The sequence below is a fragment of the Somniosus microcephalus genome, chromosome 15, assembly GCF_052327205.1.
Source record: "Somniosus microcephalus isolate GS21.2 chromosome 15, FLI_Smic_1.0, whole genome shotgun sequence".
Classification (NCBI taxonomy): Eukaryota; Metazoa; Chordata; class Chondrichthyes; order Squaliformes; family Somniosidae; genus Somniosus; species Somniosus microcephalus.
The window spans coordinates 45480859-45493073 of NC_141001.1; the positions used below are offsets into that span (position 1 = coordinate 45480859).

A 12215-nucleotide genomic window follows, 5' to 3' on the forward strand; every position below is an offset into this window, starting at 1 on the left:
CTAAGGCTTTAATTCTTCTTTTCTCCACCCCAGGAAACAAAAAAATGTAAAAATACGCACACGGTAACCCAAAGCACAGTTGCACACCCTCTAGTGTCAACAGAAAGCTTTGTGAGGGATTATGTGCAGCAATAGGAGACCCATTAGAAGGGGAAGAGCAAAGCATGTACATTTCTAACATAAATAGGGAAAAAAAACTTTCACTCTTACCCCAATTTTCACATAGAAACACTACAATAGCCACACCACAGAACAATTTATGCTCACAAAAAGACCATTCTAAACAGGCAGACTCCCTGCCACCCCAGCAAAGAAAGGTTATGAGAGTCTTATCGACTTATGTACCGTGCTATTGATGCTTGCCAGCAACTTGCCATTGAACTCTACCATGGAATATACGGCACCTTTTACTTCTTTTTCTGCTACTGTCTGAAGTTTACCTGTTGAATGAAACAATGTTCGTTAAAATAATATAATTTCTGGTGTTTTAAAAACAGAATCAATTGAGAAGGGTGTGGGTAGCCTAGAGGAACAGAGCATCGAGTGGTCTGAATCCTATAACTGTATCTGCACTTCTGACTACTGGCACCAGGTCTGCTCCAACTATACTGCAGGAGAGAGAAGGGAGCAAGAGAAAAGGCAATATCGATATAAAATCTACTACGTCTGGAATAGGGAACAACAAAGATGCAGTTCCAGATGAGTTCTGGATTTATTCCTAAATCTGCATAGTTGAAAGATTGGGTCATTACTTCATCGATAAGATAGAAATAACTCTACAAGTCAGGGAACTCGATGGGTCCGTGCGTCACAGCCATAGTACAGATGAAATTTGATGGTTCAGTAACCCTCGGTAATTGTACAGGAGGAACTCTGTGGGTTCGTAACAGTACCATTACCTCTCAGAGTAACAGATCAACACCACCATCTGCACTTGTGGGCGGGATTGGGTTTGGGGACTGGAGGAAAACCAAACCAAAAGGGATCAGTAACTGGACTAGACAGAAATTAGTTGACAAGCTGAACACTTGACCTACCGTCAGAGTACTGGAACACAATAATTCGTCCCTGTTTTGGTTCTGCTTCTTCAGGATAAACCATTGCTGTGCCTACAATAAAGTAAGTATTGGGATCTTTGCCCAACTTGCAGGACACAATACTTAGTGCATACTCATTCTGAAGGAACTGGTGAGCATGAAGAACTGAAAACAAAAGACAAAGCCATTGTTAAAATCATAGGGCATCTGAACACACAACCTGGTTAAAGAACAAGTCTACACAGAATAAAACACCAACAGAGATCCATAAAGGTGTTTGATCGCAACAAGGGCAGGAGTCATGGTGCTACAATGGGCATTACTGCCACTGGAGACAGAAAACAAAAATCAGTCAGCACTCATGCTCTTGATCGCTATTCCACGGATTTCTGCTGGAAAGTGTAAATGTAGTTGAGTGAAGACAGAATCAGGGTCTGCTGTGCTAATCCTCATGGTCATACAGCCCATCAATGCTAACTGTTTAGCTTCCAACATTTTTTTTATTCCTTCATGGGATGTGGAAGTCGCCGGCAAGGCCAGCATTTATTGCCCATCCCCAACTGCCCTCGAGAAGGTGGTGGTAAGCAACCTTTTTGAACCGCTGCAGTCCGGGAGGTGAAGGTACTCCCACAGTGCCGTTAGGGAAGGAGTTCCAGGATTTTGACCCAGCGGTGAAGGAACAGCGATATATTTCCAAGTTAGGATGGAGGGCGGGGAGAGCAGAGGGAACTTGCAAGTGGTGGTCTTCCCATGCACCTGCTGCCTTGTCTTTCTAGGTGGTAGAGGTCGCGGGTTTGGGAGGTGCTGCCGAAGAAGCCTTGGCGAGTTGCTGCAGTGCATCTTGTAGATGGTACACACTGCAGCCACGCTGCGCTGGTGGTGGAGGGAGTGAATATTTAAGGTGGTGGATGGGGTGCCAATCAAGCGGGCTGCTTTGTCCCGGATGGTGTCGAACTTCTTGAGTGTTGTTGGAGCTGCACTCATCCAGGCAAGTGGAGAGTATTCCATCACACTCCTGACTTATGCCTTGTAGATGGTGGAAAGCCTTTGAGGAGTCAGGCGGTGAGACACTCACCGCAGAATATCCAGCCTCTGACCTGCTCTTGTAGCCACAGTATTTATGTGGTTGGTCCAATTAAGTTTATGGTCAATGGTGACCCCCCCCAGGATGTTGATGGTGGGGGATTTGGCAATGGTAATCCCGTTGAATGTCAAGGGGAGGTGGCTAGACTCTCTTGTTGGAGATGGTCATTGCCTGGCACTTGTGTGGTGTGAATGTTACTTGCCATTTATCAGCTCAAGCCTGAATGCTGTTCAGCTCTTGCTGCATGTGGGCATGGACTTGTTCATTAAAAATATATATTTTTTTTTATTCGTTCATGGGATCTGGGCGTCGTTGGCAAGGCCAACATTTATTGCCCATCCCTAATTGCCCTTGAGAAGATGGTGGTGAGCCGCCTTCTTGAGCCACTGCAGTCCATGTGGTGAAGGTACTCCCACAGTGCTGTTCGGGAGGGAGTTCCAGGATTTTGAACCAGTGGCGATGAAGGAACGACGATATATTTCCAACTTCCAGCACTGATGATTGAGAGTAGGCTGATGGGGCGGTAGTTGGCCGGATTGGATTTGTCCTGCTTTTTATGGACAGGACAGTGTAATTTTCCACTTTGTCGGGTACATGGCAGTGTTGGAACAACTTGGCTAGAGGCGCAGCTAGTTCTGGAGCACAAGTCTTCAGCACGACAGCCGGGGTGTTGTCGGGGCCCATAGCCTTTGTTGTATCCAGTGCGCTCAGCCATTTCTTGATATCAACTGGAGTGAATTGAATTGGCTGAAGACTGCCATCTGTGATAGTGAGTACCTCAGAAGGAGGTCGAGATAGATCATCAGCTCAGCCCTTCTGGCTGAAGATGGTTGCAAACGCTTCAGCTTTGTCTTTTGTACTCACATGCTGTGCTCCGCCATAATTGAAGATGGGGATGTTCATGGAGCCCCCTCCTCCTGTTAGTTGTTTAATTGTTCACCACCATTCACGACTGGATGTGGCAAGACTGCAAAGCTTTGATCTGATCCATTGGTTGTGGAATCGCTTAGCTCTGTCAAAAGCATGCTGCTTCTGCTGTTTTGCATGCATGTAGTCCTGTGTTGTAGCTTCACCAGGTTAACACCTCATTTTTAGTAAGTTTGGTGCTGCTCCTGGCATGCTCTTCTACACTCCTCATTGAACTAGAGCTGGTCCCCTGGCTTGATGGTAATGGTAGAGGGAGGGATATGCTGGACCATGAGGTTACAGATTGTGGTTACAATTCTGCTGCTGCTGATAGTCCACAGTGCCTCATGAATGCCCAGTTTTGAGCTGCTAGATCTGTTCTGAATCTATCCCATTTAGCACAGTGGTAGTGCCACACAAAATGATGGAGGGTGTCCTCAGTGCGAAGATGGGACTTCCTCTTCACAAGAACTGTGTGGTAGTCACTCCTACCAATACTGTCAGACAGATGCATCTGCTACAGGTAGGTTGGCGAGGAAAAGGTCAAGTAGGTTGTTCCCTCGTGTTGGTTCTCACCACCTGTCGCAGGCCCAGTCTGGCAGCTATGTCCTTCAGGACTCAGCCAGCTTGGTCAGTCGTGGTTCTACCAAGCCACTCCTGGTGATGGATATTGAAGTCCCCCACCCAGAGTATGTTCTGTGCCCTTGCTACCCTCAGTGCTTCTTCCAAATGGTATTCAACATGGAAGAGTACTGATTCATCAGCTGAGGGAGGGCGTTAGGTGGCAATCAGCAGGGGATTTCCATGCCCATGTTTGACCTGATGCCATGAGTTTTCATGGGGTCCGGAGTCAATGTTGAGGCCACATAGGTGAGGGACCAGAGCTTGGCCAACATCCCTGGAACCAATTCCTGCAAGATTCAGCACATTCAGAAGAAGAGGGCAAAAAAGTACACATAATTCTCATTTTATTCTGTCCTCAGCCCCCAAAATAGACTACTGGAGTAGAACATTGCTTCGACAGTGGACTATCCAACCAGTGTATGTACATTACGGTCAGATAGGTGAATAGATGGAAGGGACTGTATAAAATGGCATAGTGGTTAGCACTGTTGCCTCACAGCGCCAGGGACCCGGGTTCGAATCCGGCCTCGGGTGACTGTGTGTGGAGTTTGCACATTCTCTCCGTGTTTGCGTGGGTTTCCTCCGGGTGCTCCGGTTTCCTCCCACAGTCCAAAGATGTGCGGGTTAGGTTGATTGGCTATGATAAATTGACCCTTAGTGTTAGGGGGATTAAATTCGTGGGGTTACGGGGATAGGGTGGGATATGTGTTGGTGTAGGGGTTACGGGGATCGGGTGGGATATGTGTCGGTGCAGGCTCGATGGGCCGAAATGGCCTCTATCTGCACTGTGGGGTTTCTGTGATTTCTGTGAAAATTCCAACGGTATCTCAAATTAACTTGAACAGATAATTGCACAAGGTGAATGAGAAAATTCACTCTACATAAAAAAATTACCAGCAAATGAGTTTGATCTCGTCACACCCTTGTATTTTATTTTCTCTTCCCCTTTGACCCTCCTGATCCATACACCATTCTTGGTTAGAAGACAGGCAGGTAAGTTTCTATCTATTGCTCTATCAATGACAGTGTACAGTGCGCTTTCCTGATATTCTCTGCCTTCCTGCAAGAAAGAAGTGATTCTTTACTGTGCTTCCTGAGGGCTGGCCAAAATGAGAATTTAAAAAATGGGGCTAATCACACCCTTCCAGACATTAGGGGAGAAAACTGGATGAAGAACTGGAGGGTAGGTTAAAAAAAATCCTACGTTCAGTAGACGGAACACAAAGGTATTCTTCTGATGCCACTCCAGAATGCCTGCTAAACACTAACTCCCTGAAATCAATATTACAGGGTTTCACGACAGAGCCTGTAGACAAAAAACTTACAAAACAAGAACAGCAACAACAAAAAAATTCCAGCGAGGAACTCTTGTGGGTGAAGTCCGGTAGAGAGACAACAACAACAAGTATTTACATAGCACCTTCAACATAGTAAAACATCCCAAGGCACTTCACAGGAGTATGAAAAGACAAAAAAATGTGACACCGAGCCACATAAGGAGGAATTAGCGCCAATGACCAAAAGCTTGGTCACAGAGGTAGGTTTTAAGGAGCGTCGGAAAGGAGGAAAGAGGCAGAGAGGTTTAGGCAGGGAATTCCAGAGCTTACGGCCCAGGCAACAGAAGGCACGGCCACCAATGGTTGAGAGATTATAATCAGGGATGCTCAAGAGGGCAGAATTAGAGGAGCGCAGATATCTCGGGGGGGGGGGGGGGGGGGCGGCGTTGTGGGGTTGAAGGAGATTAGAGAGGTAGGAGGGGTAAGGCCATGGAGGGATTTGAAAACAAGGATGAGAATTTTGAAATCGAGGTGTTGTTTAACCGGGAGCCAATGTAGGTCAGCGAGCACAGGGGTGATGGGTGAACGGGACTTGATGCGAGTTAGGACATGGGCAGCCGAGTTTTTGTTGACCTCAAGTTTACGTAGGGTAGAACATGGGAAGCCAGCCGGGAGTGCATTGGAATAGTCAAGTCTAGAGGTAACAAAGGCATGGATGAGGGTTTCAGCAGCGGATGAGCGGAGGCAAGGGCGGAGATGGGCGACGTTACGGAGGTGGAAATAGGCGATCTTAGTTATGCTGTGGATATGTGGTTGCAAGCTCATTTCAGGGTCAAATATAACACCAAGGTTGCGAACAGTGTGGTTCAGGGAGAGGGATGGAGTCAGTGGCTAGGGAATGGAGTTTGTGGCGGGGACCGAAAACAATGGCTTCGGTCTTCCCAATATTTAATTGGAGAAAATTTCTGCTCATCCAGAATTGGATGTCGGAGAAGCAGTCTGACAATTTAGAGACTGTGGAGGGGTTGAGAGAACTGGTAGTGAGGTAGAGCTGGGTGTCGTCAGCGTACATGTGGAAACTGATGCTGCGTTTTCGGATGGATGTCACCAAGGGGCAACATGTAGATGAGAAACAAGACGGGGCCAAGGATCGATCCTTGGGGGACACCAGAGGTAATGATGCAGGAGCGGGAAGAGAAGCCGTTGCAGGTGATTCTCTGGCTACAATTATAAATAAGAATGGAACCAGACGAGTGAAGTCCCACCCAGCTGGACGACGGTGGAGAGATGTCAGAGAAGGATGGAGTGGTCAACCGTGTCAAAGGCTGCAGACAAGTCAAGAAGGATGAGGAGGGATAGTTTATATACAAGTATCCAACGGTGATGGAACGAAGGGGAACAATTCATAAAATCACAATTAATTGAGGGAATTTTACAGCTTGGTAGATACTTACACCGAAGTCATAAGAACATAAGAAATTGAAGCAGGAGTAGGCCAATCGGCCCCTCGAGCCTGCTCCGCCATTCAATAAGATCATGGCTGATCTGATCCTAACCACCAATCTACTATCACAGAACCATCTCCTGAATCTAACAGAATTAGACACACGGCCCCTGGGCCCGCTCCGCTACCCACAGGGCCATGACCGATCCGAACCTAGACTCATGTCCAAATTCCTGCCCGCTCCCCGTAACCCTTAATTCCCTTTACTTCTAGGAAACTGTCTATTTCTGTTTTAAATTTATGTAATGATGTAGCTTCTACAGCTTTTTGGGGCAGCATATTCCATGGACCTACCACCCTCTGAGTGAAGTAGTTCCTCCTCATCTCAGTTTTGAAAGAGCAGCCCCTTATTCTAAGACTATGCCCCCTAGTTCTAGTTTCACCCATCATCTGGAACATCCTCCCCGCATCCACCCGATCCAACCCCTTCACAATCTTATATGTTTCAATAAGATCGCCTCTCATTCTTCTGAACTCCAATGAGTAGAGTCCCAATCTACTCAACCTCTCCTCATATGTCCATCCCCTCATCCCTGGGATTAACCGAGTGAACCTTCTTTGTACTGACTCGAGAGCAAGTATGTCTTTTCTTAAGTATGGACACCAAAACTGTATGCAGTATTCCAGGTGCGGTCTCACCAATACCTTGTACAACTGAAGCAATACCTCCCTATTTTTATATTCTATCCCCCTAGCAATGAAAGCCAACATTCCATTGGCCGCCTTAATCACTTGCTGCACCTGTATACTAACCTTTTGAGTTTCGTGCACCAGGACCCCCAGATCCCTTTGTACTTCAGTACTTTCCAGTTTCTTGCCATTAAGATAATAACTTGCTCTACGATTTTTCCTGCCAAAGTGCATAACCTCACACTTTCCAGTATTGTATTCCATCTGCCAAATCTCTGCCCACTTACTTAGCCTGTCTATGTCCCCTTGCAGGTTTTTTATGTCCTCCTCACTCACTACTTTCCCCCCCATCTTAGTATCATCTGCAAACTTTGATATGTTACACTCGGTCCCCTCCTCCAAATCGTTAATATAGATTGTAAAGAGTTGGGGACCCAGCACTGACCCCTGCGGAACACCACTAGTTACTGATTGCCAGTCTGAGAATGAACCATTTATCCCAACTCTCTGCCTTCTGTTAGATAGCCGATCCTCTATCCATGCCAGAATATTACCCCCAATCCCGTGATTTTTTATCTTAAGCAATAATCTTGTGTGGCACCTTGTCAAATGCCTTTTGGAAGTCTAAATACACTACGTCCACTGGTTCCCCTTTATCCACCCTATATGTTACTTCCTCAAAGAACGCCAGCAAATTTGTCAAACATGACTTCCCCTTCATAAAACCATGCTGACTTTGTCCTATTAAATTATGATTATCCAAATGTCCTGTTACTGTCTCCTTAATAATGGACTCCAATATTTTACCTACCACAGATGTTAGGCTAACAGGTCTATCGTTTCCAGCCTTCTGTCTACTGCCCTTTTTAAATAAGGGTGTTACATTAGCAGTTTTCCAGTCTGCCGGGACCTTTGCCGAGTCCAGGGAGTTTGGGAAAATTACCAATGCATCCACAATCCCTACCGCCACTTCCCTCAAGACCCTAGGATGTAAGCCATCAAGGCCAGGTGATTTATCCGCCTTGAGTCCCATTATTTTACCGAGTACCACTTCCTTAGTGATTTTGATCGTGTTTAGCTCCTCCCCCCATAGCCCCCTGTTTGTCCAGTGTTGGGATATTCTTGGTGTCCTCTACTGTAAAGACTGATACAAAATATTCATTCAGTGTTTTTTGCCATCTCCATATTTCCCACCATTAATTTCCCGGTCTCATCCTCTAAGGGACCAACATTTACTTTGGCCACCCTTTTTCTTTTTATATAACTATAAAAACTCTTACTATCTGTTTTTATATTTTTTGCTAATTTACTTTCATAATCTATCTTCCCTTTCTTAATTAATCTTTTTGTTATTTTTTGCTGTCTTTTAAAGTTTTCCCAATCCTCTATCCTCCCACTAGATTTGGCTACCTTATATGCCCTTGTTTTTAGTCGAATACTATCCTTAATTTCTTTACTTAGCCACGGATGGCTGTCTTTTCTTTTACACCCTTTTCTTCTCAGTGGAATATATATTTTTTGGAAGTTGTAAAATAACTCCTTAAATGTACACCACTAATCATGTATCGTCTTAACCTTTAACCTATTTTCCCAATCCACTCTATTCAATTCCGCTCTCATACCTTCATAGTCTCCTTTATTCAAGCTTAGCACGCTTGTTTGAGATCCAACCTTCTCACCCTCTAATTGAATATGGAATTCAACCATGTTATGGTCACTCATTCCAAGGGGATCCTTTACTAGGACATTTTTAATTAATCCTGTCTCGTTACACAGGACCAGATCTAAGGTTGCTTGCCCCCTGGTCGGTTCAGTTACATACTGCTCAAGAAACCCATCCCTAATACACTCAATGAACTCATCCTCAAGGCAGCCCTGCCCAATTTGATTTGTCCAATATGATAGTTAAAATCCCCCATAATTATAGATGTTCCCTTATTACAAGCCTCAACTATTTCCTGATTGATACTCCGTCCAACAAAGTTGCAACTGTTCGGAGGCCTATAGACTACGCCCACTAGTGTTTTTTTCCCCTTATTATTCCTTATCTCCACCCAAACTGTTTCATTATCCTGATCTTTTGACCCAATATCATTTCTCGGTATTACAGTGATTCCTTCCTTTATTAACATAGCCACCCCACCTCCCCTTCCTTCCTGCCTGTCCTTCCTGATCGTTAAATAACCTGGTATGTTTAATTCCCAGGCATTGTCACCCTGCAGCCATGTTTCTGTAATGGCCACAAGATCATACCCATATGTAAATATTTGTGCCATTAACTCGTCTATTTTGTTACGAATGCTACGTGCATTCAGATAGAGAACTTTCAAAGATGTTTTGTGACACTTAGTTCCTGCTTTTGCCCTTTTTATTACTTTACCTTTTACTCCATACCTTCTGCCCCTTCCTGACACGCTCTGGTTTTTAATTTCCCCACTGCTACCTAAGTCTATGACCTTCTCTGTTGTCATTTTTATTATTTGCTCTCTAGGAACCTCCCCCCCACTAGTTAGTTTAAAGCCCTCTCTACAGCCCTAGTTATATGATCCGCCAGGACTCTAGCCCCAGCACCGGCCAAGTGAAGCCCGTCCCAACGGAACAGCTCCCTCCTGCCCCAGTACTGGTGCCAGTGTCCCAGGAAGCAAAACCCATTTCTCCCACACCAGTCTTTGAGCCATGCATTTAACTCTCTAATTTTATTTGTCCTAGCCAAATTCGCTCGTGGCTCAGGTAATAAGGGATTATTACCCTTGAGGTTCTGTTTTTTAATTTGACCCCTAGCTGCTCATACTCCTTTAACAGAACCGGCTTCCTAGTCCTATCTGTTGTTTGTACCAACATGGACCACGACAACTGGATCCACCCCCTCCTACTGCAAGTTTCTTTCCAGCCCAGAGGAGATGTCCTTAACCCTGGCACCGGGTAGGCAACACAGCCTACGGGACTCTCGCTCTCGGCTGCAGAGAACTCTATCTATCCCCCTAATAATACTATCCCCTACCACAACATTTCTATTTACTCCCCACTCTTGAATGGCCCCCCGTTCCACAGTGCTGTGGCCAGGTTGCTCATCCTCCCTGCAGTCCCTGCTCCTGTCCCCACAGGGAGTAAGAACCTCAAACCTGTTGGACAAGAGCAAGGGCTGCGGCTCCTCCAACACTACCTCCTGGATCCCCGTACCTGCCTCACTCGTAGTCACACCGTCCTGTCCCTGACCATGGGCTACATCTGAATTAATTAACTTCATAGGTGTGACCATCTCCTGAAACACAGAGTCCAGGAACTTCTCCCCCTCCCTGATGTGTCGCAGTGTCTGAAGCTCAGACTCCAGCTCATCAACACGGAGCTGGAGTTCCTGTAGCAGCAGACACTTGTCACAGATGTAATCACCGTGAGCCTCAATGGGGTTCACCGGCTCCCACATCTCGCAACAGTAACACATCACCTGCTCCATTCAATGTAATTAATTAAATTTTTTATTGTTAATTATTGTAATGAAATCTGCTTGTCTTGCCTGTATTCGTTTTGCACTCATGTATATTACCCTCCCCCACACGGTGTATAGTTTCACTTCCTCTTCCCTGACTAACCTGGAAGGTTCCAGGTCTTGGCTCTTGGCTCCGCCCCGACTTCTCTTACTTAAAGATCCCAGGATCTGTATGACTCATTCCTGTGAGCCAGTCAGTGTGTTGAGATGTTAGCTCTGATCTTAGTGATTAAAAGCCAACTTGTTAAAGTCTATAACTTCTAGTTTTGTGGTTATTGAAGGCACATCAGTTATGGACACCCTCTGCCCAATTATAGATGCTAGTATCCCCTTTAATTTATTGGATTTAAATTAAATCAATCCCTCTAATTACACCAGTTAAATGGTTCACCAACAGTCACTCTGCACCAGAAAGGCCTTATTAACTGCAACCCACAGAGTTAAAGTTTGAAAAGAGCACCTAACACCCCACTTACCCTAACTCACAGCACTCTCTGCTGACCTCGCACTAGCAATGGTCTTTTTATACTGTTTGTTTGTTTACAGCCAAATGAGTCACCCCTGCTGATTGGTTAGAAAACTGGTTTTCACTGCCTGCTGTGCCAATTTACTCCTACTGCAGTGTAACCTTGTTTTACTCTTAAACCAACAGAATCCCAAATACTTAACTTTTCCCCTTTACTTAAACTGCTTAAGTAATCTTATCAAGAATGATTTAAAGAGAAATAACAATTAAAGAACTCTCACACTTACCCAAACTCACAGCACTCTCTGCTGACCTCGCACTCAGTGCTTGCTTGCACTAGCAATGCAAAGTCATCATTAGTCATTTTTTGGGCGAGGTATAACTTACATGGCTGGAGTCCTGTAGCATTAATTTTGGTACATTACAACAGTGACTACACTTGAAAAGTACTTAATTGATTGTAAAGTGCTTTGGGACGACCTGACGTCATGAAAGGCGCTATATAAATGCAAGTCTGTCTTTCTTTTGGTTGCTAAACAAACAGCAGGATAACAGACGCAAGACTAATAGGATTCTCCTGCATCATAGCTGGTCCTTATCACCGTGTTCATATAATCAGTCAGATTGTGGGTGCCTCTCGTTTCTCCTGACAAATGCTACATGTTGCAAAGAGCAGAGGCACGTAACACAAGTAATAATTCGTTCTGTAAAATGTTATAATGGAACGAAGAAAGAAAGAAATAATCCAGAACAAGGCCCTAAAATAGCTATACTCTCAAGTATTTGGCAGACAACTGTGTTTCTGTAAACAACTTTGAAAGAAATAAAATACAACAGGAGTGTTGACAGCATTTATAGTTGGTTGAAATGGGAACATGCTGAAAGTTTGTTGAGATTGGTGAAACTCCAGACAAACTGCTGACTATGTGAGAGGTAACCTTTACCTTCAAATGTATGCTGATCTATGATTAGTAGATTGTGGACTTCCACTTCATCCCCAAATGAGCTCTCATGCTGTGAAGTACTACTTGGGAAAAGTTTACTGGAGCTGACACTGGTAGAAAGAGCCTGAGGGGGAAACAAAGAATAGTTCAGTAAAGCATGACAATGAAGCAGCAACATAGGACATTCCTAGCTAGAGACCTTTGCTATCTTTAACATATTATCAATGTGCATTTATATTAATACTTTTGAACAGTG

General features: G+C 44.9%; 1 protein-coding gene across 1 annotated transcript in view; it reads right to left on the reverse strand.

The window, feature by feature from the left end:
- Positions 1-12215, reverse strand: part of ddb1 (damage-specific DNA binding protein 1) — a 95241-nt gene that overhangs the window by 19206 nt on the left and 63820 nt on the right. Inside the window, exons 19-21 of the mRNA XM_086007727.1 lie at positions 11960-12083; positions 1038-1202; positions 346-440 (exon numbers count right to left, since the gene is read on the reverse strand). Of these exons, the coding sequence (XP_085863853.1) occupies positions 346-440; positions 1038-1202; positions 11960-12083 (384 nt within the window). The remainder of the gene's footprint in view (positions 1-345; positions 441-1037; positions 1203-11959; positions 12084-12215) is intronic.